Below are 23,560 nucleotides of genomic sequence, written 5' to 3'. Positions count from 1 at the left end.
CGGCAATTGCAATGACAACGGGCGCCTCTTGTTGGAGCTCTGCGCAGAACAGCAGCTTGTCATTACAAACACCCTTTTTCAGCAGAGGGACAGCCTGAAGACTACCTGGATGCATCCCCGATCCAAACACTGGCATCTCCTGGACTTCGTCCTGGTGCGAGAAAGAGACAACGAGATGTGCCCCACACCAGGGTCTTGCCCAGTGCGGAATGCCACACTGACCACCGGCTGGTTCGCTGCAAGCTCAACCTTCACTTCAAGCCAAAGTCCAGGAACAGTAAAGCCCCCAGAAAGAGGTTCAATGTTGGAAACTTGCAGTCAGACGAAGTGAGAGGAAACTTCCAGGCAAACCTCAAAGAAAAGCTTGAGGATGCAATCCGCCTCAAGGATTCGTCCCCGAAACCCTCTGGGATCAGCTGAAGACTGCCATACTGCAATCCACTGAAGAGGTATTGGGCTTCTCCTCCAGGAAAAACAAGGACTGGTTCGACGAAAACAACCAGGAAATCCAGGAGCTGCTGGCAAAGAAGCGAGCTGCCCACCAGGCTCACCTTGCAAAGCCGTCCTGGCCAGAGAAGAAACGAGCCTTCCGTCGCGCATGCAGCCATCTTCAGCGCAAACTCCGGGAGATCCAAAATGAGTGGTGGACTAGCCTCGCCAAACGAACCCAGGTCAGCGCGGACATTAGCGACTTCAGGGGTTTTTACGAGGCTCTAAAGCTGTGTACGGCCCCTCACCCCAAGTCCAAAGCCCGCTGCGCAGCTCAGACGGCAAAGTCCTTCTCAGCAACAAGATCTCCATCCTCAACCGATGGTCAGAACACTTCCAATCTCTTTTTAGTGCCAACCGCTCAGTCCAAGAATCCACCCTGCTCCAGCTCCCTCAACAGCCCTTAAGGCTAGAGCTGGATGAGTTCCTCACCCGGGTAGAGACATATAAGGCAATTGAACAACTGAAAAGTGGCAAAGCAGCAGGTATGGATGGAATCCCCCCAGAGGTCTGGAAGACTGGCGGCAAAACTCTGCATGCCAAACTGCATGAGTTCTTCAAGCTCTGCTGGGACCAAGGAAAGCTGCCTCAGGACCTTCGTGATGCCATCATCATCACCCTGTACAAAAACAAAGGTGAGAAATCAGACTGCTCAAACTACAGGGGAATCATGCTGCTCTCTATTGCAAGCAAAATCTTCGCTGGGATTCTCCTAAATAGAATAATACCTAGTGTCGCCGAAAATGTTCTCCCAGAATCACAGTGCGTCTTTCGCGCAAACAGAGGAACTACTGACGTGGTCTTTGCCCTCAGACAGCTCCAAGAAAAGTGCAGTGAACAAAACAAAGGACTCTACATTACCTTTGTTGACCTCACCAAAGCCTTCGACACCGTGAGCAGGAAAGGGCTTTGGCAAATACTAGAGCGCCTCGGATGCCCCCCAGAGTTCCTCAACGTGGTTATCCAACTGCACGAAAACCAACAAGGTCGGGTCAGATACAGCAATGAGCTCTCTGAACCCTTCTCCATTAATACTGGCGTGAAGCAAGGCTGCGTTCTCGCACCAACCATCTTTTCAATCTTCTTCAGCACGGTGCTGAAACAAGCCATGAAAGACCTCAACAATGAAGACGCTGTTTACATCCGGTACCGCACGGATGGCAGTCTCTTCAATCTGAGGCTCCTGCAAGCTCACACTAAGACACAAGAGCAACTTGTCCGTGAACTACTCTTTGCAGACGATGCCGCTTTAGTTGCCCATTCAGAGCCAGCTCTTCAGCGCTTGACGTCCTGTTTTGCGGAAACTGCCAAAATGTTTGGCCTGGAAGTCAGCCTGAAGAAAACTGAGGTCCTCCATCAGCCAGCTTCCCACCATGACTACCAGCCCCCCCACATCTCCATCAGCCACACAAAACTCAAAACGGTCAACCAGTTTACCTATCTCGGCTGCACCATTTCATCAGATGCAAGAATCGACAACGAGATAGACAACAGACTCGCCAAGGCAAATAGTGCCTTTGGAAGACTACACAAAAGAGTCTGGAAAAACAACCAACTGAAAAACCTCACAAAGATTAGTGTATACAGAGCCGTTGTCATACCCACACTCCTGTTCGGCTCCGAATCATGGGTCCTTTACCGGCATCACCTACGGCTCGGATCTACAACACTTTTTCAGACCCTGCCTTTTACTTTTCATGTCCTTCCCTAGTTTAACTTGCCAAAACGCAACACTTTGTACATGTCTGAACTAAATAACATCTGCTGTTACTTGGCTCGGTTTCCACATTGACATAGATCCTGTTATAATCTTAGATAACCTTCTTCACTGTAGTGCTAAATACATTCTTAATCAAATTGTTGATTATGGATGATGAACAGTACTGGACCTATCATGGATGCTTCTGGCACACTGTTGGTCACTGGCCTCCATCTGATAAAGAATCCTCCATTACCACACTCTTCTCCAACCTACAAGCCAAATTTGAATCCATTCGGCTTGCTCCCCCTAGATCCCTTCGGATAACCATATAACCACTTACAGCACAGAACAGGCCAGTTCGGCCCTACTAGTCCATGCTGTAACAAATCCCCACCCTCCTAGTCCCACTGACCAGCACCCGGTCCATACCCCTCCAGTCCTCTCCTATCCATGTAACTATCCAATCTTTCCTTAAATGTAACCAATGATCCCGCCTCGACCACGTCTGTCAGAAGCTCATTCCACAACCCCACCACCCTTTGCGTAAAGAAATTTCCCCTCATCTTCCCCTTATAATTTTCCCCCTTCAATCTTAAACCATGCCCTCTAGTTTGAATCACCCCCACTCTTAATTGAAAAAGCCTATCCACATTTACTCTGTCTGTCCCTTTTAAAATCGTAAACACCTCTATCAAGTCCCCTCTCAATCTTCTATGCTCCAGAGAAAAAAGCCCCAGTCTGCACAACCTTTCCCTGTAACTCAAACCTTGAAATCCTGTCAACATTCTCGTGAACCTTCTCTGCACTCTCTCTATTTTGTTTATATCTTTCCTATAATTTGGTGACCAAAACTGTACACAGTACGCCAAATTTGGCCTCACCAATGCCTAACCTTTGGGACCAACCTACCATGTGGGACTTGTCAAAGTGTGGTTGAAGTCCATTTAGACAATGTCTACTGCCCTGCCCTTATCACTTCTTTTGGTCACCTCTGGGAAAACTGAATCAGACATGTGAGACATGATTTCTCATGCAGAAAGCCAGATAAGTATGAAATGGATTTTGAAAGGTCAAACTTGAAGGCAGAGTACATGGTTAATGGTAGATTTTTAAACAATATTTTAATTTTCATAGACTTGCAAAATTCAAACAAAACATTCATGTAATATACAGGTCTGTATTTATTTCCCCCACTCTTCTTTTCCATCCCATTCCCCAAACTCCGCATCCTCATACAACTAAAACTACAGTCAATTAAATTATATTGATACAAATTCCAGTGGGTCAAAGACCCCTACGTAAATCTGGGAAAAGGCACAGGTAAAAAACAAATAGAAAGGCTAAGTAACAAAGGATAAAAAAATTCAAAATAATTTAAATGAAATTGAATTAAAAAATAAATTAAAAAACTCAAAATCAAACTGAAAAAACACCTCTCCTGTCCCACTTCCTTGTTCACATACATTTCCCCCACTGGGAGGGATTGCTCCAGTACCCCTATTTTGAAATGTTTTTGGGGGGGGGGCGGTGGCTAGTCAATTTGTGTGCCAATATATTTCAAGTAAGGTTGCCATACCTTAACAAATGTGTCATGTTTCTTCCTTAGATTGTATGTGATTTTCTCCAGGGGAATGCAACACTGCATTTGCATATTTCATTGTGTTGTACTTAGTTGGGAGTTGGACTTCCACAAAACTGCTATACACTTCCTGGCTACTGCCAAGGTGACCTTTAAATATGAACTTTGATATTTGGACAGTCTAAAACTCAGATCTCCAATGTCTCCCAAACGGTACACTTCTGGATCCTGTGGAAAATCAACTTTTGTAATTTTTTTTGGAATGTCCCCAAGGTCCTTCCAGAAAGATCTTACCTTTGTAAATAGCCAGGAGGCATGGACGAAAGTTCCAACCTCCACATCACACCTATAAAACACTGAAATTTCAGGTTTTGAATTGTGTAATTTTTGAGGTGTGAGGTACAGCTGGTGCAAGAAATTGTATTGCACCAACCTGTATTTGGCATTGACGACTCCAGTCACATTGTCGTGACAAAGGTCTTGCCACAATTCTTCATTGATTGTTGTACCAAAGTCCATCTCCCATCTCTTCCTTGACCTCTGTAAGCCCAGCTTCAGGCCCTCACTTTGGAATATGTAATTAATCTTGGGGTATATTATATTTTATATTATATATTAATATGTCTTTAAAAGAGATTGTGGGCTGTTTAGTGTAGGTCACTTCAAGTAGACTAACACCACATCTGATTTAAAATGCAAGAGCTTTGCTGAAAGTGAAATACTGAGATACCAGTGCCTTTGCAAAGACAATGAAAACTACTTTGGAAGTAATTTCAAAAGGTAGGTGCAAATAAACAGTCCAGGCTCAAAGTGCTGATAAAGATCTTTCAAGGATTGGGCTAGCCTTGCAAGAAATTCTGGTTTTTTCAAGCAGAGAGAGAGGATAGAACCAACAGGATTTCTCTTTTATAGAGAGAAAGAGAGAGAGAGAGAGAGTTCAGTGGCTTTTAAGGCTGCAACATGACAAGCTGGTTGGAAACCCCATTTTGAAGACGGGTTGTGAGTTCTGAGTTCAGCCTGTTGAAAAACCCTTGTAGTCCTTTGTTTAAAAGGAAATGGCAGGTTAGAGTGTTTCTCCTGAAATGGGGAACTCTATGATGACCTGGAAGAAGAGTGTCCGATGAGCAATAAATCTCTCACTGAAACCAAATAGAACCTTCCTAAGTGTTAACCATTTCCCTTTTCACTGGAGCATAGTGAAAATTCATAAATGTTAAATTCTGTGCACAGTTTAAGAATTGCCTGATACTGGAGAAGTGAGATTAGACTGTGAATCAAAGAACTTTCCTGAACATATACACATTACATACACGTGCGCTTAAAATTAGAAGGGGGTTAAGTTAATAGTAATAAGTTAAAGTTTGATCCTGTTTTCATGTTTAAAGAAAATTAAAAGCAACTTTTGTTTAAGTAACCATTTGTCTTGGTGAATTTCTATTGCTGCTGGGTTTTGGGATCCTCTGGACTGGTAACAAATTGGGGACTCGTCTTTTCGGATTGAAGTATTTGGAGATTTGGGATCTTAAACTTTTGGAGTTTTTGCAATTTATTAGTTAATTTTTTTTCCAAGCTAATTTAAAGCTTGTGTGTGTGTGTGTGTGTGGAAAACAGCAGCAATGGATGTTAGAACATTTTTGTTACAACCATCACCTGTGGAGCTGCAGAGAAAAAGAAAAGAGGAACCGATGGTCATTGTGAAGGAATTAAAGCTGGCTGAAGTCAAGCATTTGATGAGGAAAATACAAATACAGAAGATTATAGTGAAATATTATATAGGTGAGGGAAAATTTGTTGAGAAAGACAGACAATTTTCCGGAGGATAGATCTTTTGAATTGCAATTGGAATTGGAAAAGTGGAATGTGGAAGTAGAAAGAGAGAAATGAGGGTGGAAGAAGAAAGAGAAACGGGAGTTTGAATTGCAGGGACATGAGGCAGAGCAAACTGAAAAAAAGAGATGAGGATGAAAAATGGAGGATATATGAAGCAGAGGAAATTAAAAAAAAAACTAGAAGAAATATGAGTTAGAGGTGGCCGAAAAACAGGGAGGATGAGTCCTCTGGATTCATAACATCCCTGTTGAATTAGAATCTCCACATTACTACATTTAGGTAGGGTCATAGAAGATCCCAATTTTTCCCTTACTTTCAGATAGCAGAAGATTGTTCTATTAGACAAATTGTATTTGTTCCTCAACTGGTCGAGTGACATAAGCTGCCTTTGATTGTAACAATCCTCGATACACCTGATCCCTTTCTGGCACCCCGTGTCCAGGATTTTATTACCCAGAGTCAAGGGTATTAAATTGTTCTGGGTCAAAGCCGTTTAGGGAGATAATCCCACTTTCAATCTAATACATTGATCTCTTCTTTGCCATATCTAAAGTATATGCTTTAGTATGGGGTTATTTGTTTTTTAAAAATCAATTTGTATCCCATTTATATATAAACTCTCCTGCTATGTTTTCATCTACCACATATAGTCCAGTTTGTGCCAAGGAGGGGGAGGCCTTCCCTCAGAGAATGAGGCAATAAACTTTGCCTGGTGTGCCCAATAATATTTTTTGAAATCAGGTAATTTAAAACCCCTCAAATTATAGTTCCATGTTAGTTTTTTTTCCATGGAGATTCTAACCACTTTACTGTTCCACAGGAACCTTCTATCATTTCTATCTTATTTGTTAAGCATCTTAAAAAAAAACCCGGGGTAACAATTGGAAAAAGATGCTGGAGCCTTGGCATCACCTTCATTCTGACACAGTTAACTCTGCCCACCAGTGTGATGGGCAGAGTCCTCCATCTAGCTGGTCTTCCTCAATCTTCTGGAGTAAAAGGAGATAATTAAGTTTGTATAAGTTGTATAAATTGTCTAATTTTATCCCCAGATATTTAATGCCTTCTTGTGGCCATATTTAATGCCTTCTTGTGGCCATTTGAAATGACTTCTCTGTTGATATTGTCTATAATTCCCATTTGTCAAAGTCATAATCTCACTTTTGTCCAGATTTACCTTGTACTGCAAGACCTTCCCATAATCCTCCAGCATGGTCCTCAGCCTGGCCAATGACCCCACCCGGGGTCTGTCAAATATAGTAACACATCATCAGCGAGAAAGGTTGTTTTTTTTTTTGTGTTCCTCCTGAACTCCATTATGCCCGGATCCTTCCGACTAGCTTCCGCCAATGGTTCATTTGCCAGTATGAACAGTGCTGGGGAGAATGGACATCCCTGCCTACTGGATCTGCTCAATGGAAACACTCGAGACATTTGCCCATTTGTAATAATTTTTGGTTGGGGTTTACAGTAAAATGTCCTCACCCAATTAATAAATGTTTGACCCAATCCATATTTCTCCACTACCTTGAACAAAAAGTCCCACTTCAATCTGTCAAAAGCCTTTTCCACACCCAGTGCCACAGCCAGTCCTGCATCAACCCTTGTTTGTGCCAGATGTACTATATTAAGCAATCTAGCTATATTATTTGTCTCCTCTCTACACATCCAGCTTGGTCTGGATTCATTAATTTCGGCAACTATTCTGCCAACCTGTTGCCCATGCTTTTGCAATGATTTTATGATCTGTATTCAATAAGAGATGGGTCTATGTGAAGCAGGATTCAATGGGTGCCTGCCTTTTTTTTGAATCTCTGTGAGAAAGACTCTGGGAGGGTATGAGTCTCTGCTGCCTGATCCATCACCTTCATAAAAAGGAGCTTTAACAGATCCTTGAATTCTTTATAACATTTGGCAGGAAACCATCCTCCCTGGTGATTTGCCAGCCTGCAGAGAGCACAGGGTCCATGCAATCTCCTGTTAATGGCAGATTTCTTACAGTGTGGAAGAACGGAGAGACGTTGGGTTCAAATCCATCGCTCTCACTAGGTTGTTGCACAGGTTGATGGTGTGGTTAAGAAGGCTTATGGAATGCTGGCCTCATTAGTCAGAGGGACTGAGCTCAAGAGTCATGAGGTAATGATTCAGCTATATAAAACTAGTTAGACCGCACTTGGAATATTGTGTTCAGTTCTGGTTGCCACATTACAGGAAGGGTGGATTTACCAGGATGTTGCCTGGATTAGAAAAAGTGCCTTGGAGGCAAGGTTTTTCTCTTTGGAGCTAAAGGAAGAGAGTTGACTTAATAAAAGTCTACAAGATTATAGTCCCTTTCACATTTGCAAGTGATCCCTGGAATTAACGGTCAATCAGCCTTTAAAGTGTTTAGTGTGAAAGCAAAATGAGCTCATCATCATGCTGAGGATTGATGGCTTCAACCCCAGTGCAATCCCCGGCACCTGCAGACGCCGGCATTGCAATCGTGTAAGTGTGAAATGGGCAATTGCATTGTGAGATTGAAAGGACCCAAGTTTTTGTGTGAATACAGGAATGTAAAGGAAGAAAACATTAAAATGAAGGTATAAACTTTGCTGTGGGAAAGTCGCAGCGAGTGATAATAGCAATAAAGGTCAATTTTTAAACAGCATGGGAAAGTTGGTAGCGCTATAGCACACAATTTATAAAGATCATGGGAAAAAGCAATGGCGGACCTGATTTCCCAGAAAGGTGTGCGGCAGAGAAATCCCTCTATGAATGCTCCATGTATGCAGTCGTGCATACACCCTTTTCTCTGATGCACAGAATTCTGGGAGGGCAGGTCTGCCATCGCTTTTTCCCACGGTATTTATGAACCGTACGTGATAGTACTATCAACTTTCTAATTGTGTGCTATAGCAATATCAACTTTCCCAGGCTGTTTAAAACTTGTTTGCTATTGCTAGCACTTTCCAATGGTCCGTAATAAAGGCTTATGTAGGTCAGCACAACAACAGCAGGGGCTGAAGGGCTCATGCTATGTTGTTCATAAAGTTTAATTATGTTATAATTGGGCAAGATTAATTATGTTCAAATATAAGATCATAATACATTGATCAGGATTTAGGGCAGGTTCACCATCGCTCAATGCGTCATGACGTCACAGGTAGAAAGAAGGTAGAGCAGTCCTAACCCTGTAGATGGTTCCTTGCAAGTGTGAAAACATTCAATGCCCCTGTGTCCCCATGCTCATTGTGATGGTGTTGGACATGCTGTTTCTGATCTGGACTAACTGAGGATCCAATTACAGAGAAAGGTGTTTAGGCCCAACAGGTTCAACTTCCTAATCATTGTGTTGAATAATTGTGTTGAATGCTGAGCTGGCCTATGAACACCATTTCAACATATGAGTCTTTATTTTCCAGGTGGGTGCGGGATAGGTGGAGCGTGGTGGCAACGGCGTCATCTTTAGATCGGTTGGGATGGTATGCAAAATACAGGAGGTCCAGTGAGGGAGACAGCTGAGCCTTGATGAGCTCCATGACTAGCTTCTTGAAGTACATCATGACGGTGGATGTGAGTGTGACAGGACAGTAATTGTTGAGACAGAACACTGAGGGCTTCTCATGCTCATTTATCTCAAAATGCACAAAAAACATAAACAGCTTTGGGTCTGATTTGTGTTTGGATGGGGATATGAGTATTAATCGGTGGAATGATTAGAAAAAGAAACGGCAAAGCTGACCAAAACTATGGGTGAAAAGGAAAAAAAAACACAATGCTGGAGAAACTCAGCAGGTCAAACAGTGCATTTTATGTAGCAAAGATAAAGATAAATAACCATCGTTTCTGGCTTGAGCCCTTCATCAAGGTATAAGCAAAATATAGGCACCTATCTGTTTGACCAGCTGATTCTCCAGCATTGTGTTTTTACTTCAACCACAGTGTTTGCAGACTTTCATGTATTACTCCTGTGTGAAAAGAGATTAAAAAAAAAGTAAAACAGAAAAAAAAAACCATTATGGAGTGAGCCACTGACAGAAAAAATAAATTTACCTTCCTAAAAAGTATTTTTAAGAAATTATTCTGTAATTTGTAAATGTGTAATAAGTTGTAACATGTGCAACAAGCAATGAGGTTCAGAGTTCCAAAAATCACAGAATAATAGACATTTGTTTGATTTTTCAGGATGAAGCAGCTTGTATATCTGCTGTTTGGGCTGAATGCTCTTTCTCATTGGAAGGCAGACTCTTCAATAAATGAGGAAGAATCAATATGTATAATTGAAAACAGCGGCAACAGTAGTACTTGCAGGCAAGCACAAACAAAGATCTGATTGGACATTAAGTTGACCATTGTTGGGCAAGTTGAGCTTTTTCATACCACCTCTTTCTTATTGACATTGCATGACAGAGTATATGACATTGTCACAAACCACAGGTGGAACATTTCCAGCCATGTTACCATTGCATTGTTCTAACATCTGAATTGAAGGCAGTACTACTTTCAAAAATGCTGAAAGGAAAGAGAAGCAGATGAATGATGGAGGAAAAAGAAGAGGACTGATGGTAAACTTGTAACATTGGAAAAAAAAATGGATTCCCAGAGTGGTGAAGTGCAGAGTGAGGCTCTGCAAAGTGGGAGAGCGCACGTGTGAGATGTGTGAATCTCTGCACACATAGTCTGAGATTTCCTATGTTACAATATCCCAAAACCACAGGAGAGCTTATGTGCACCTTTATAAATTAGCCTTCATTTGGATATTAGTTCTAATTTGAATTCCATTTCTGCTACAGAAATATTCCACAGTTGAGATACTGGAAAAAAAGTTAAATTTCCATAATTTTAGATGATGTGTTGACATTTCTAGTGGCTAGCAATATTTATAATGTAACATGAAATTGAAGATTTTCTGGAAAATTTGTTTTTTATTGGCACTAAAAACAATAGACATTCTTAATAAATCCTAGTAACTTGACAAGCTCTGATTATAGTGGTTTTGGGAGGAAGTAAATGTATGTCTTTACCACAGCATAGAAGCAGGCTATCGGATGCTAGAAGTTTGCATTGGTGTTTTTACCTCCAAATCTAAAGTGTTAAATTTAATTTTGTACAATGCTGTAATCTCCATGGCGAAGTTTTTATAAACTTCATTTACATTTATACTTCTTTTAAATTTGTGATACCTCATTTCCATTTCCCTGGTTATTGAAAACAATTTTCCAAATATTGATATTATGATTGTATGCAATACACAAAAGTGCTGGCGAAACGCAGCAGGTCATGCAGCACCTGCAGCAAGCAAAGGGTTGCCTTTGTATAGATGCTGTGTGACCTGCTCTTTCTCCAGTACTTTTGTGTATTACAGTATCAACACAGCAAACTTTCCATTCAGCTGCTCCACTGCAAAGTCTCTTTGAGGGATACTTACCCTAAACAAGTCCTCTTCTCTTCAAAGGGAATTCTATGAAATCTCTTTCACTACCTGACAGCCCGCACTGGCCACCCCAGTACTGATGGCCCGCGCCAGCCGCCCCAAACCTGACAGTCCGAAGGGACAGGAGCTACAGTGCACTCCGAGATGCCTCCCGTGCAGCTGTCCCTTTCAGGTGGCCAGCGTTGCGCTTTCAGCCCTGCCACCTGAACGACTATCCCACAGGTCTGAATCCGCTTCTGCAGGTGCATTCTTGGCAGCGCATTCTCAAAGCTATTCTTAGACTTTCCTAATAATTTATATACCCAATTAAAATTCCAGTGTTTCAATGTATTGCCTTCATAGTTAAATGTATATCCTTGTAATAAGTTATTGGTTCTCATTTTTATTTTCAGGTTTTGTTTTTAAATACATAGTCATGAAACAAAAATCAAATCAGTGCACAGCTAATACACATTGGTGGCATGAACAACAAAAAATGTGTATAAAAAAAAAAAAAAATTAGTTAAAATTGTTACGTGTAAATTGCAATTGTTATCCTCTGTCTATCAAAAAATGTATATATACTTCCTGTCTCCCCTAATTTTGTGATCTCCTGGATAAGGCCTGAAGCATGCAAACCTAATTTGGAAGATAAAATCTAGAAAATTCATCTCCAAATGCACCTGTTTAGCTATTTGCAAACAATCTCGTACAATAGCTGTCTGTCCACATTAGATAGTGATCGATATTTCTTGAAGGAATTCAGGAAATGAGCATCTATCATGTAAGCAAGGTGACCTTTGCAGATGTCTGCAGTTCCAATTTGAAAAGGGTCACTCTTGCCATCTAACCTTGAAATTGCATTTTTCAAGATATAATGTGTTCAGATTTTAGTTAGAGAAAACTACATTTTTAAACATATTTATTATCATTTTCTGAGGGGAAGTACTTGTAGTAACTAATATATGGCACTAGGTGGTACAGACGTGCTTTACATAGTATTTCAGGATTTCCACCCTTAAAAGCTGCAAGTCCAATGCTTGTTGGTACATAAATCAACAGGGAATTGTGCTTGGATTAAATAATTGAAATTAACAGTTCATCCTATCAAATTTGAAAAGTTACTATAATCATAAACAAATAAAACCTCGATACACTGGAAGTCCCAACAGATTAGAAACTAAGGATTATATTGCCACAACTCAAGAAAGAAGCATACCAAAAGTGATCTTGTGGACCACTTGGCTGGATATCAGTTTTACAGAAAATGTTGGAATCTATTTCTAAAGCTGCAGTACTAGGGCTCTTAAAAAAAATCATATTGTCGTTTGGTTTTTGAAAGGAAAAATATCTTTGAACCAAATGAATATTTTTAATTTAAGAAAAAAATTTAGACATACAGCACAGTAACAGGCCATTTTGACCAACAAGTTTATGGCGCTCAATTTGCACCCAATAAACCTACACCGCTGGTATGTTTTGAATGGTGGGAGGGAACAGGAACCCCTGGAGAAAACCCACGCAGACATGGGGAGAATGTACAAACTCCTTACGGTGCGGGATTCAAACCCCAGTCTGGTCCCAATCGCTGGCACTGTAAAGGTATTGCAGTAACCGCTACATCACTGTGGATAGGGTAGTTAATCATGTATTAAATTTAACCTGGTGCAGAATCCCCAGCATCAGTTTTGGGGAATCTTGGTAAGCTGTTTTGCCATCAGACTTCATGTGGAATCCAAAGAGGTTTGCAGCTGGGAATCACCGGCAGGTTTACCTGGCAAATTTCAACCTTTATTTTTTTATCTTTGCTATATAAAGTTCAATCTTTGACCTGCTGAGTTTCTCCAGCATTGTATTTTGACTTAAAATGTAAGATATTTTACATCTTGCATTATGTTGACAATATTTATTTTTTAAAAATTGTTTAGTTCCAGGCAAAACCTCCAAGTGATTTATCCAGAATTGGGAAATGCAGCCTGTATTATCATCCCAAAATGCCATCAATTCCAAAAACATCTGAGTGAAGAATGGGGTGAACCGAGTATTAAATTTCCTGAAGCCAAAGAGGTAAAATGTTGCAATAAAAGCGTCTTTGCTTGAATGTCAGCTTGCTGTTGCTTTTTAAAGCTATTCCATGTAAAAAGTAGTCTGTAAAGTAAAACTTTCATTAGATTAAAACTAAAATAAGCAATTCATTAGCAATTTTAGAGTTATAAGATTGTGCTCCTAATATTACATATTGATAAAGATGGCAGAGAACAAAGTAAATTTGTATCTTTATATTTATTTGTGTTTCTGGACATGGACTCTGCCAGCATTTATTACACATCCACCACTGCCCCTGAACAAAGTGGGTGCTAGGTCTTGTATATACTTGCCTGATATTAAAGACAACAACCATGTTGTTGTTGATCTGGAATCACATGTATACCAGACCAGGTAAGAATAGAAGGTTGTTTTATTGAAATATTGTCAGGTTTGGTGGGTTCAAAGAGAGTCGAGTCTGGTTCAAAGAGAGTCGAGTTTGCAATCAAATCTAACTTTATTAACACAGCAATTAATAAGAGAGACAATTTATAAGAGAGTGTGGGAACCAATCGTAACGGGAGACAAACGGAAGAACATTAGACAGTACACAAGTATTAATTTACACAGGCGATGCAATCATTCCTATAAACAGGAGTGATACACACCCTCCCGCACCCCTGAATAAGGGGAGGTGGATCTGATACCACTGTACCCATAGGGGTATTTGCAACTCTCAGACCCCTGATCAGTTGAGAGGAGCGGCTCTACTGCCAGTATTGATCTTTAGCAATTTGAGCTCTAGCAATACCACGGCTCGGCTTCAGCAACCCTTCCAAGCAATGACTGCAGCAGCAACCTGACACGGAATGGTGTCTGGGGCTAGCACCACAAGACAGAGAGGGTCCTCTATGCTGGTGCAAAATATAGGACTCTAGCCAATGAGGACGCTGAGTGATTTGCACACTGATCTGTGGTCTGAGCCCAATTTTAACTGGCAGTTTGTAACATTATCAATAACTTTGTAACTTTAAGTGTAACAAAGAGTACAGTGCTAACAGGTGATGTGACTTCCCGGGAAGGTCATGTGACCTCCAGCAAATGGCAGGGAGCCTCCTCCAGACGCAACAAAGGCTTCCTCCTCTGAGGGGCATTAATAAACTCAATGTCTTCAGATAACAATCTTATCGTTAAAGACGAATAACACTAGACAATTTTTTTCCAAAAGGTTTGCTTCCTGGAAAAAAATATAGGGGTTATGACTGATAACTTCGAGCTGAACACAAAAAATAATTTCAGAATTGCTGTATCTCGTAGGACAGGGGTGTCAAACTCAAATTCACGGAGGGCCAAAATTAAAAACTTGGACTAAGTCGAGGGCCGAACTAAATATTTATTGAAAATTTTCAACAACATCTGCATGTTTTCTCTTCTTTCAACATATGTAATGTTAAACTTTTTCTTATTAAAATAAAGGTTTAATAATAGTTTTGGATAAACTCTTTCCAGAAGCATTAACAAATGAGAAATAAAATATTCAATAAATAATATTTCTCTATAGAGGATTTGTCAAATGTTGCTAGTGTGCTGTCGAATAGTAAAATCTGAGGGCTATTGAGAATGTGGGAGAATAACATGATTCCTGAAACAATCAAATGGGTGACTGTTTGTGGGCATGAACTCTAGCAGGGTTATTTGCCATGCCCTTTTTTCCATTGGTACAGATATCCTTTGATTTACACACTTTTCAAGTTTTATGCCTAATGAGCTTGTATCCAGGTGCAGGACCATTTTTAACCAGGAATATATTTATCACTGTGACATGAAACTATTGGAAGATCGTTTTATCCTGAGATTAAAGTTCATAATACTTACTCAGGCCTGTGTGTGGGCGATCGGGTTGGACAAAGACAGTGCGGGGGCATCGGCTCTCGCTGCAGGGTGGCATCTTGGGGGATCAGCGGCCCCGTCACCGTGAGTCGCGGGTCGGCCTGCGGCAGGGAGGGGGAGTGGGCCTCCAGTTCCGGGCGCTGGGAAGCGGCCTTGGCTTCCCCTGACACTGGCCAGGCCCCAAAACCAGAGTCCACGGTGAGACCCTGCAATGTAAACAGAGGAGGTGGGGGCGATTAGCGGGCTGACGCCAATGCATTCTGGGATTTGTTGTATTACTGTGCATGCGCTATACTGGCGCGGCGGCCAGCGGGCCACCTCTAATACATTTTTTTTAAACTTTATTTAAGATTTTATAACATGAATAACATATAGGATTACATTAAAAAAAATTAAGAATAAAATAATAAAATTGCAATACAATATCAGTAATCTAAATAAACTATACCCTCCCCAATAATTATTACACACTCTAATACATTTTTGAAATGATCTTGCGGGCCAAATATAACGGGCCAGAGTTTGACATGTGTGATGTAGGAAGTTGGGGAAACATTAAATTAACTTTTATTGAATATAGCATGTTCAATCACATAATGATGCTGACACATTGTGTTAGTTCAACTGACCCAAAAATGTTTTGCCACTGATTTTCATTTGTACTCAGCATCTGATGCCTCTTGTATCAGTGTCCAACAATAGTCAGTCAGCATTGATGGATTCCAGTTGCCCTGATACCTCTTTTCCATGATTGCAATTTTCTGATGAAACCTTTCACCATTTTAGTCACTAACTGCACCAACATCAGCAGGGAAGAAGTCCGAGTGCGACTGCAGAAAATTAATTTTCAAAGGCATGTTGCACTTCATGTTTTTGTAGCTTGAAGTAGACTTAAAATATGTCAGGAAATCACAAAAATAGGTTGTATATGAAGAATGGTGCTTTTTATAACCAACATCCCAAAATCCATAAAATACATTCAGCAGGGTTCAGGAAGCAAATTCTTTGATGTCCAGTGTTATTTTTGTTTTATTTTAATTTGATTATTAACTGAATTTAAATTCTATAGTTATCAGGCGGTATTTGAGTTTTATTCTTTGGATTATTAATCCAATACTGAGGATTCCTGGTCCATTAACTGCATATGCCATTCTAGACTTTAGATTGTCTCAAAGTGTATAACAGCCTATAGTAATCAAAGAATAAGGATTATTCTTAGAATCTTAGATTCTGCCAGAATCTAAGAATAAGCATTTTGCAAATTTACAGTGACTACTTTTTTATTATAACAGGAAGAAATGGGAATGACCTCTTAAATTTTCTCATTCTTTACATGTAATGTTGCAGACAAATGGAATTAGTATTTTTAAAATTAAATATAAATTTCAGAGGAGAGCTGGTGCAGATGTTTCAGATTTAGATTTTGCTTTCTCTCCTCCGCAAGTCTGTAGTTTGTGATATAACATCAGGCTCTGAGCCAAAGCCTTGGGGTGAACTGACACAAAGTCTGGGACTGAGACATGACTGGAGAAGTGGACCAAATTTGAGGATGCAAATAGTGGGAGGTCTTGGAGCTGAAATGGGTAATATAAATTGATCCTGGAGAGTTTAAGACACCTGATCTGAAATGAAAGAATAGTTAGTACTGTGGTGAGGGAGAACTTGGGGCTGAATTTGTGTTGGGATGAAGTTTGAAACCTCATCTTGAGTGGGGGAATAGTCTTCTCTGTATTTGAGGGTCTGGCTTTCCATGATAAGAATGAAATAACTGGCAAATTCTGAATATTGGAGAGATATTGGAGAAAGTTAAAATCTACATTTCGTTAGCGAATTTCACATGACAAAATTTACACTGATATGTTAAACTATATGGCAATATGCCTTTTTATTCTCGTCTGATTTAATTTGCAAGGACCAACAGTAAAAAAAAAGTTAGATGTGGAAAATTTTAAGTACATATTAACAGTAATTGCAGAAGAAAAAATTTTAATTTTGAATGATCACTTGTTCAATTCTATGTGCGTGGGGAGGGGGTTTGGGGAGGAGGTGGTGGAGATTACAAGGAAAATAATGTAACAGTAGATGGCAATAGCATGACTGAATTTCACTCAAGTTTAATCAGCACATAATAATATGATTACTTTGCAATTTATCCCTTTGTACCAGTTGTCCACACTGCAGTAATCAATTTAAGATTATTACCAGTACAAAGAATGTGATGATCTAATTGAATGAAATTCTGCATTGGACACGGAGCCCATTGTTGTAAATTGAAAATGTTTAAAAAAAGGAATTGATTTATTAGCACCTGAAATGGTTACCACAAGAGGACACAGGTTTAAGGTGCTGGCAAATAGGTACAGAGATGATGTCAGAGGTAAGTTTTTTTAAAATTCCGAGTGGTGAGTACATGGGATGGGCTGCTGGCAACGGTGATGAAGGCGAATGTGATCGGGTCTTTTAAGAGACTTTTGGATACTGGTCAGTACATGAAGCTTAGAAAAATAGAGGGCTACGGGTAAGCCTAGAAATTTCTAAGGAGAGAATTGTTTTGGCATAACTTTGTGGGCTGAAGGATCTGTATGGTGCTGTAGGTTTTCTATGTTCCATGTTCTAATTTTTCATGTGCAAACTATACATGGTTTGGATCATTGCAGTGATTTATTTCCTGGTAAAATCACACCCATTGAGGACTACTCTGTGGAATTCACATCAGCATATTGAATTTTTTCCAGTAGGATTATTGTATTAATGATCTTCCAATTCATTCGCTGAAAATGTCTTGAATTGCTGGTATAAATTTGAAATTTTGGATGCGAACTATAGCATTTGTTGTGAGCCATAAGAAACAAGGATCAGGTTGTGACATCAGTTTGTTGATACATGTACCAAGCTGTAGCTGGTCAGCTGGATATCCCATACAAAGAACAGAAGTGGAATGGCAGAATTACAGAGAGATCAGTTGGTATGGGACAAAAGCAACATAAAGGTATTGTTGCTGCAGAGAAATGGATCAGAGTTCAATGCACAGGAGTACTGGAGTCTCTGTTCCACACTCCCTCCCCCCTCCCCCAAATCCAAAGACATGATCCACTGGGATTGTTATCTGAAGAGGGCACACAAAATCATAGAGGACATTTTCCACCTTGCACATGACATCTTTCAGCTGTTACTGTCGAGGAAGAGATACAGGAGTATCAAGCTGAGGAACAGACTCTCATGGGAAGTGAGAATACTGAACAACCAAAGGATCTGTACACTCAAACCATCTGAGACCCTCATATTCATGAAACAATATCTAGTTATTTATTTGTATAGATGAAATACTTGTCCTGCATATGTATTGTTTGTATGTGAGTTATGTCTGGTTGTGTGTCTGTGTTTCGCACTGAGGACTTGTGTACACTGTTTTGTAAGGTTGTACTTGTACAATCAGATGACAATAAACTTGACTTGATAATCTTACTCCTGTGAGGTTCATTCAGGAGTCTGATAACAATGGGAAAGAAACAGTCTTTGAATCTGAAGGTGCTTAATCTCATACTTGGAATCCTGTTCCTTTTAATAGATGTATATTTTAATATATTGGCTGCTTTTCCAAGGCAGAGGGAAGTGGAATTAGAGTTAGTGGAGGGGAGAGGGACTTGTGTAATTGTCTGACCTATGTTCATAACTCTTGGGCAGGGCATGCTTTGCAGGATGCATCTTGACAGAATGCTTTCAGACTCATCTGTAGAAGTTGTTGAGGGATACAACCGAGATGACAAATTTTCTCTGGTCTCTGAGTAAGTAGAGGAGCTCATGGCATTTCTTGGCCATCAGGATGACATGGGTGGACCAGGGCAGGTGGTGTACACTGAGTATTCTGCACACTACAGTTCTTTGGAGCCACTTGGAGCAAGTAGCTTGATCAGGGAAGACGATCATGGAGAGTGTGAGAGAGGTGGTATCCATGTATGCAAGAGCTTGCTATATTCCTCCCACCAAGTGTTTTTTCTCCCCACAATTGTAGCCTCTTTTGCAGTCATAGGCACTTTTTGTGGTCTGATGCTCTTCGCTTTGGCTATCATAACAGTTAAACTGTTACAAGCTTTTTTTTAAACTGCCCCAGATGGAAACTATGATAGCATTCTTTTTGATAAATGTTTGCCTGATTTCATGATATTCTTCTGACTGGTTGCTAGCACTATATGTAGCATTAGGTTCGATCATCAAATGAGAGTGGAAACGCATTTCCATATGGAGAAGTTGTACTGTCCTGTTGCATTGGGAAAGGCTGAAAATACATAATCCCATTATTGGATTTATTTCAACTCTAAATCCAAGCACTTGATTTATTGAATGCTTAAAAAGCTGTAGTGCCTATATAACAGAAATGGAGCTGGGTGATTTGAATCATTGTCTCAACTGATGTCTTCCTGCTTCAAGTGAATTTCAGTAAGAAAATTAGTGTTGTACACCATTCTCATGAGATAATACCTTAAAATTGAGTTCTTGATCAATTAACCAGTAATTTTTAGATATGTTTATGATAATACAGCAGGTATCATAATGCTTTGTGACACACCTCTGCCATTATTTTGTTGGTTTGTCATTGGTTGATCAAATAAAGCACAATAATTATTATTTTGTGGCGAACCGCACTACTCCATGATCAAACTGGCGTCTGTAGTTGCGGGCCCCCACAGGATCAGGAGTTCCCGGTGGCACAAAGAATTCTGGGAGGAGTGTGACTTCAGAGGTCGGCTGATTGTCATAGCGCCCCTACAGTAATTATTTAAATGCCAGCGAAGATTCCATTAAAACAGTTCTGTTAGCTCAGCTCACATACAACTTCTGTTGTGCTTTATTCACTGCACCACTTGCGACATTGGCGACCCCGACAGTCCAAATGACATTTTAGACCTCACTATGGATGCGCAGAATGCCATTGTGCTCAAACTTCCAATATTTTGGACCTCACAGCCACAGGTCTGGATTGAGCAGGCCAAGGCCCAGTTCCATCTATGCCAAATTACTGCTGATGTAACAAAGTACAATTATATCATTGCATCGCTGGACCAAGACACTGTGGGACATATTGTCAATTTATTACTCCAGCCGCCAGCTAACTACAGGTATGAAGCCATCAAAGTCCTGCTCATATGTATTTTCAGCCTTTCCCAATGGAACAGGACAGTACAACTTCTCCATATGGACGGCCTGGGCGAATTAATGAATGAGGTGCTGGCGCTCATGGACAGACACAAGCCCTGTCTACTTTTTGAGCAACTTTTTCTTGAGCAAATGCCAGAAGAAATCTGTTTGCTGCTTGCAGACAAAGACTTTAATGACACCAGTTGCTTAGCAGCCCATGTTAATGAGTGGTGGCATGCTAAGCAGCATGGTAGACTTTTAGTTGGGTGCATAGTGGTGCTCGACAAAGGGCATGAACCCTCCCCACTCAGGATGGCGGTGTGGCATCAGACTCGACTGGACGCAGCACAGTCCCGCTCTCTGACACCTCTACCTCAGCTTGTGCAAGAGTCCTCATTGCCAATTAGATAGTGTGACTACCCATGCCCATCTTCTTTGATAGAGGAGCTCAGTTTACGTCTGGGTTATTCTCTGCAATTATGCTCCACAATTGCACAGTTGCTGGGCACACAACTTCATCGGTCAATGGCTCATCATCCCCAGTCCAATGGCTTAGTGGACTTTTTCACCGTCATGTGAAAAGGGATCTCATGGCATGTCTTAAGGGACCGGATTAGATAGATGAACTACCTTAGAGACTTTTAGGTATCCGTACCATACTGAAGGAAGCTCTAACTACGTCCTCCGTAGAATTGGTTTACGGAGCCTTCCCCAATGGTTCCAGGGGATTTCATTCCAGCAGCATGTGGGCAGCAGGAATCTCCCTCTTCCATACACACATGCTTAAAGAAGAAGGTTGGTACACCTGGCATCTTTCCTGACCACTCGGCATGGGTCTACGACTTCATACAATCTCCCTAAACTCAAGTTCTGCCTTTATGTGCAAGGTCCTTTCAAGGTGGTACAGACATTGGCGATAGGCAAGAAACGGTTTCAGTAAATCACCTTAAGCAGGCACATGGATCAGCCAGTACGGGTGGCAAGCCTCAGCGCAGTGGGTGTTCATTAGCCCGTTCTAGTTGTTTAGGTAAGACTTTGGTGTCACCTCAGAACTCTGGTTCTGGGAGGGTGGCGGGGTTATGTGGCGATCCGTGCCACTCCATTATTAAATGGGTGTCAGTATTTGCTGGCCCCTGCAGGATCAGGAGTTCCCGGTGGTTGGGAGGGGGGGGGGGCACAAAGAACTCTGGGAGGCACATGAATTCAGAGGTCAGGTGATTGTGATAGTGCGCCAATTGTAATTATTTAAACTCCTGCGAAGATTCCAATAAAAGAATTCTGTTGGTTCAACTCAGACAACTTCTGTTGTGCTTTATTCATTGCATCGCTCTCTAAAATTCATAATTTAATTTTCTTAACTGCTCCATGATAAAAGTTTGACCAATAAAAGGTGTGTTCCCTTTTTGGACTTTTAAGATACCTATCAAAGCATATAGGATAACGAAGCCACATACGATCAAATATTTATCGTACCACTGTTCCAGTTCTTATTTTTGAAGACCGAAGATTTAAAATTTTATAAAATGCATGACAACATTTGAAATTTAATAACACTGAGTAATATATTTGAAATGAATCACATTATATTTTGTTTTGATAGTTTACTCAAAATTAATTCCAGTTTTGTAATTTGTATTGTGAAGAATTGTATGAATGGAAGGAAATATGAGTAAACAGGAGTCAAGAGTGAAATTGAATTTAATGGGTTTGGAGGCAGCTTTTATCTATTGGATTGTGGTGTCCAGTTTGCAGTTGGGGCAACTGATAGAGGGACGTGAACATATTTGGATGCGACAATTCTGGGAGAAATAAATGTACAAAATGTGTGGTTGTTAATTGACCATAGATTTATTTTGGCTCCCTCTCATGATACTGACCTCTGCCTAATCCCTGCTCTCCCCTCTGATCTACCCAGACTGCTGGCACCCACCTCCCACCCCCCTATTGGTCCAGGCACAGCTATATTGTTTTCCTTGTAAATAACCAGGCTCTCTTGCTCCATCATTGCCTCACCATTTATTTTGGAACTTTTCTCTTTAATTAATGGAAACTCTACATTTGCATCTCTAGATATAATTAAACTGTTTTGTAATGGTCTTTGGACTTTTCAAGGCCAAAATACTTGGTGCAGTTCTTCTGTGTGTGTATATAGTATCAAATTACATTTATATATTTCCAGTTATCTGCAACTGTAATGTGTGTGTAAAAAAAAAAAAAAATATGTTTTCAAACTGTAAATCCAATCCTTGCTGTTAAAATTTTAGCAAACCTCAGTTAAAATGTAAAAAGGCCAAAAAGTTAAGTAAATAAAATTACCCACAAAGCAGTGAAGGCTTTTGATTCCATGGCTTCAGGATTTTGCAGTTGATGAAATACTTCGAAAGTATAACCACTTTCAGTCATGAACCAAGAGGCGGATTGTAGTCAATCTGGCCTACCACCTGTTCTCACCTTTCCTCGGCCTATCCTTGCCATTTGTGGCTATGTTGTTCTTTTTGAGCTCAAGGCCTGATTATACAGCCATTATGTAAAGCCCATCCAAAAAAGCTCTCCCTGATGCCACCACCATGAACCATCAAGTCCCAGCTGCCCCAGAAAGTCCTTGCACTCATTTGCACCTCCCTGTGACCAAAGACATCTTTAACTTTTTTAATGTGTAAAAATCAAGGGGATTTCAAACAGAGACAGATTGGAATAATTAAAATAATCAGAGAACATGCCACCTGCTCCCATTCAGAATTGGAATTTATTGTTATCAACAAGTCACGAAATACAGTGTTTTGTGGCAGTATCATAGTGGAAACATTCATATACACCACTTTACAACAATAGTGCATGAAAAGTAAGGCAGTGTCTTTGGTTCATTGATCATTCAGGAATCTGATGGCAACGGGGAAGAAGCTGTCCTTGTGCTGCTGAGTGCTTGTCTTTAAGCTCCTGCACCTTTTTCCCAATGGTAGCAGAATGAAGAGGGCATTGGCTGGGTGGTGGGGTCTTTGAGGATTATGCTTTAAATCCATTTATTCATACCACTTAAATGGTTAAGGTTCTGCTCCTGGCTCCAGCCATCTGGGGATGGATGTAAAATGCATCCAGTCCCTCAGCTCCTGGACTAGTGATTGAGCATGAGGTCAAGTGCACCAACAATGCTTGTAGCATGCAGGTGAGTAAATCAGAGATGAGTTGAGTCAGAATGAAATTACTGGTAGTTCTGTATGCAGCTGATGGCCAGTGGTAAGAGCCTGTCAGTCCATCAATGATTTAACTGTTTTGCACATCACAATGATTGTGTTTATTAACCTATCTCAATCACTCATTCTTTGGTTTGCAATTGTTGTTTGTTTGATTTTACTCCTGTATGTACTGTAGTAGGTTTCATATGTTATCAATAGCAAGCAATTAAAAAAAAGAATGAGAGGAAAGGTAAATATCTTGGATTAATTTCTCCAGGATTCATTGCCAAAATGTATTCAACCTAAAGGCTTGGATATGGGTATGAAAATTTCAAAACTTGGAA

At 40.5% G+C, this 23,560-nt stretch overlaps 1 protein-coding gene across 1 annotated transcript in view; it reads left to right on the top strand.

Moving 5' to 3' along the window:
* The window catches only part of LOC138754106 (phosphatidylethanolamine-binding protein 4), a 328,885-nt gene that overhangs the window by 26,559 nt on the left and 278,766 nt on the right, over nt 1-23,560 (top strand). The window contains exons 2-3 of the mRNA XM_069917930.1: nt 9,765-9,890; nt 12,921-13,059. Of these exons, the coding sequence (XP_069774031.1) occupies nt 9,766-9,890; nt 12,921-13,059 (264 nt within the window). The 5' untranslated portion in view covers nt 9,765. The remainder of the gene's footprint in view (nt 1-9,764; nt 9,891-12,920; nt 13,060-23,560) is intronic.

Source organism: Narcine bancroftii, chromosome 2 (genome assembly GCF_036971445.1).
Source record: "Narcine bancroftii isolate sNarBan1 chromosome 2, sNarBan1.hap1, whole genome shotgun sequence".
Classification (NCBI taxonomy): Eukaryota; Metazoa; Chordata; class Chondrichthyes; order Torpediniformes; family Narcinidae; genus Narcine; species Narcine bancroftii.
The sequence above is the reverse complement of the archived record's forward strand: the minus strand, read 5'-3'. Positions and strand labels throughout refer to the sequence as shown.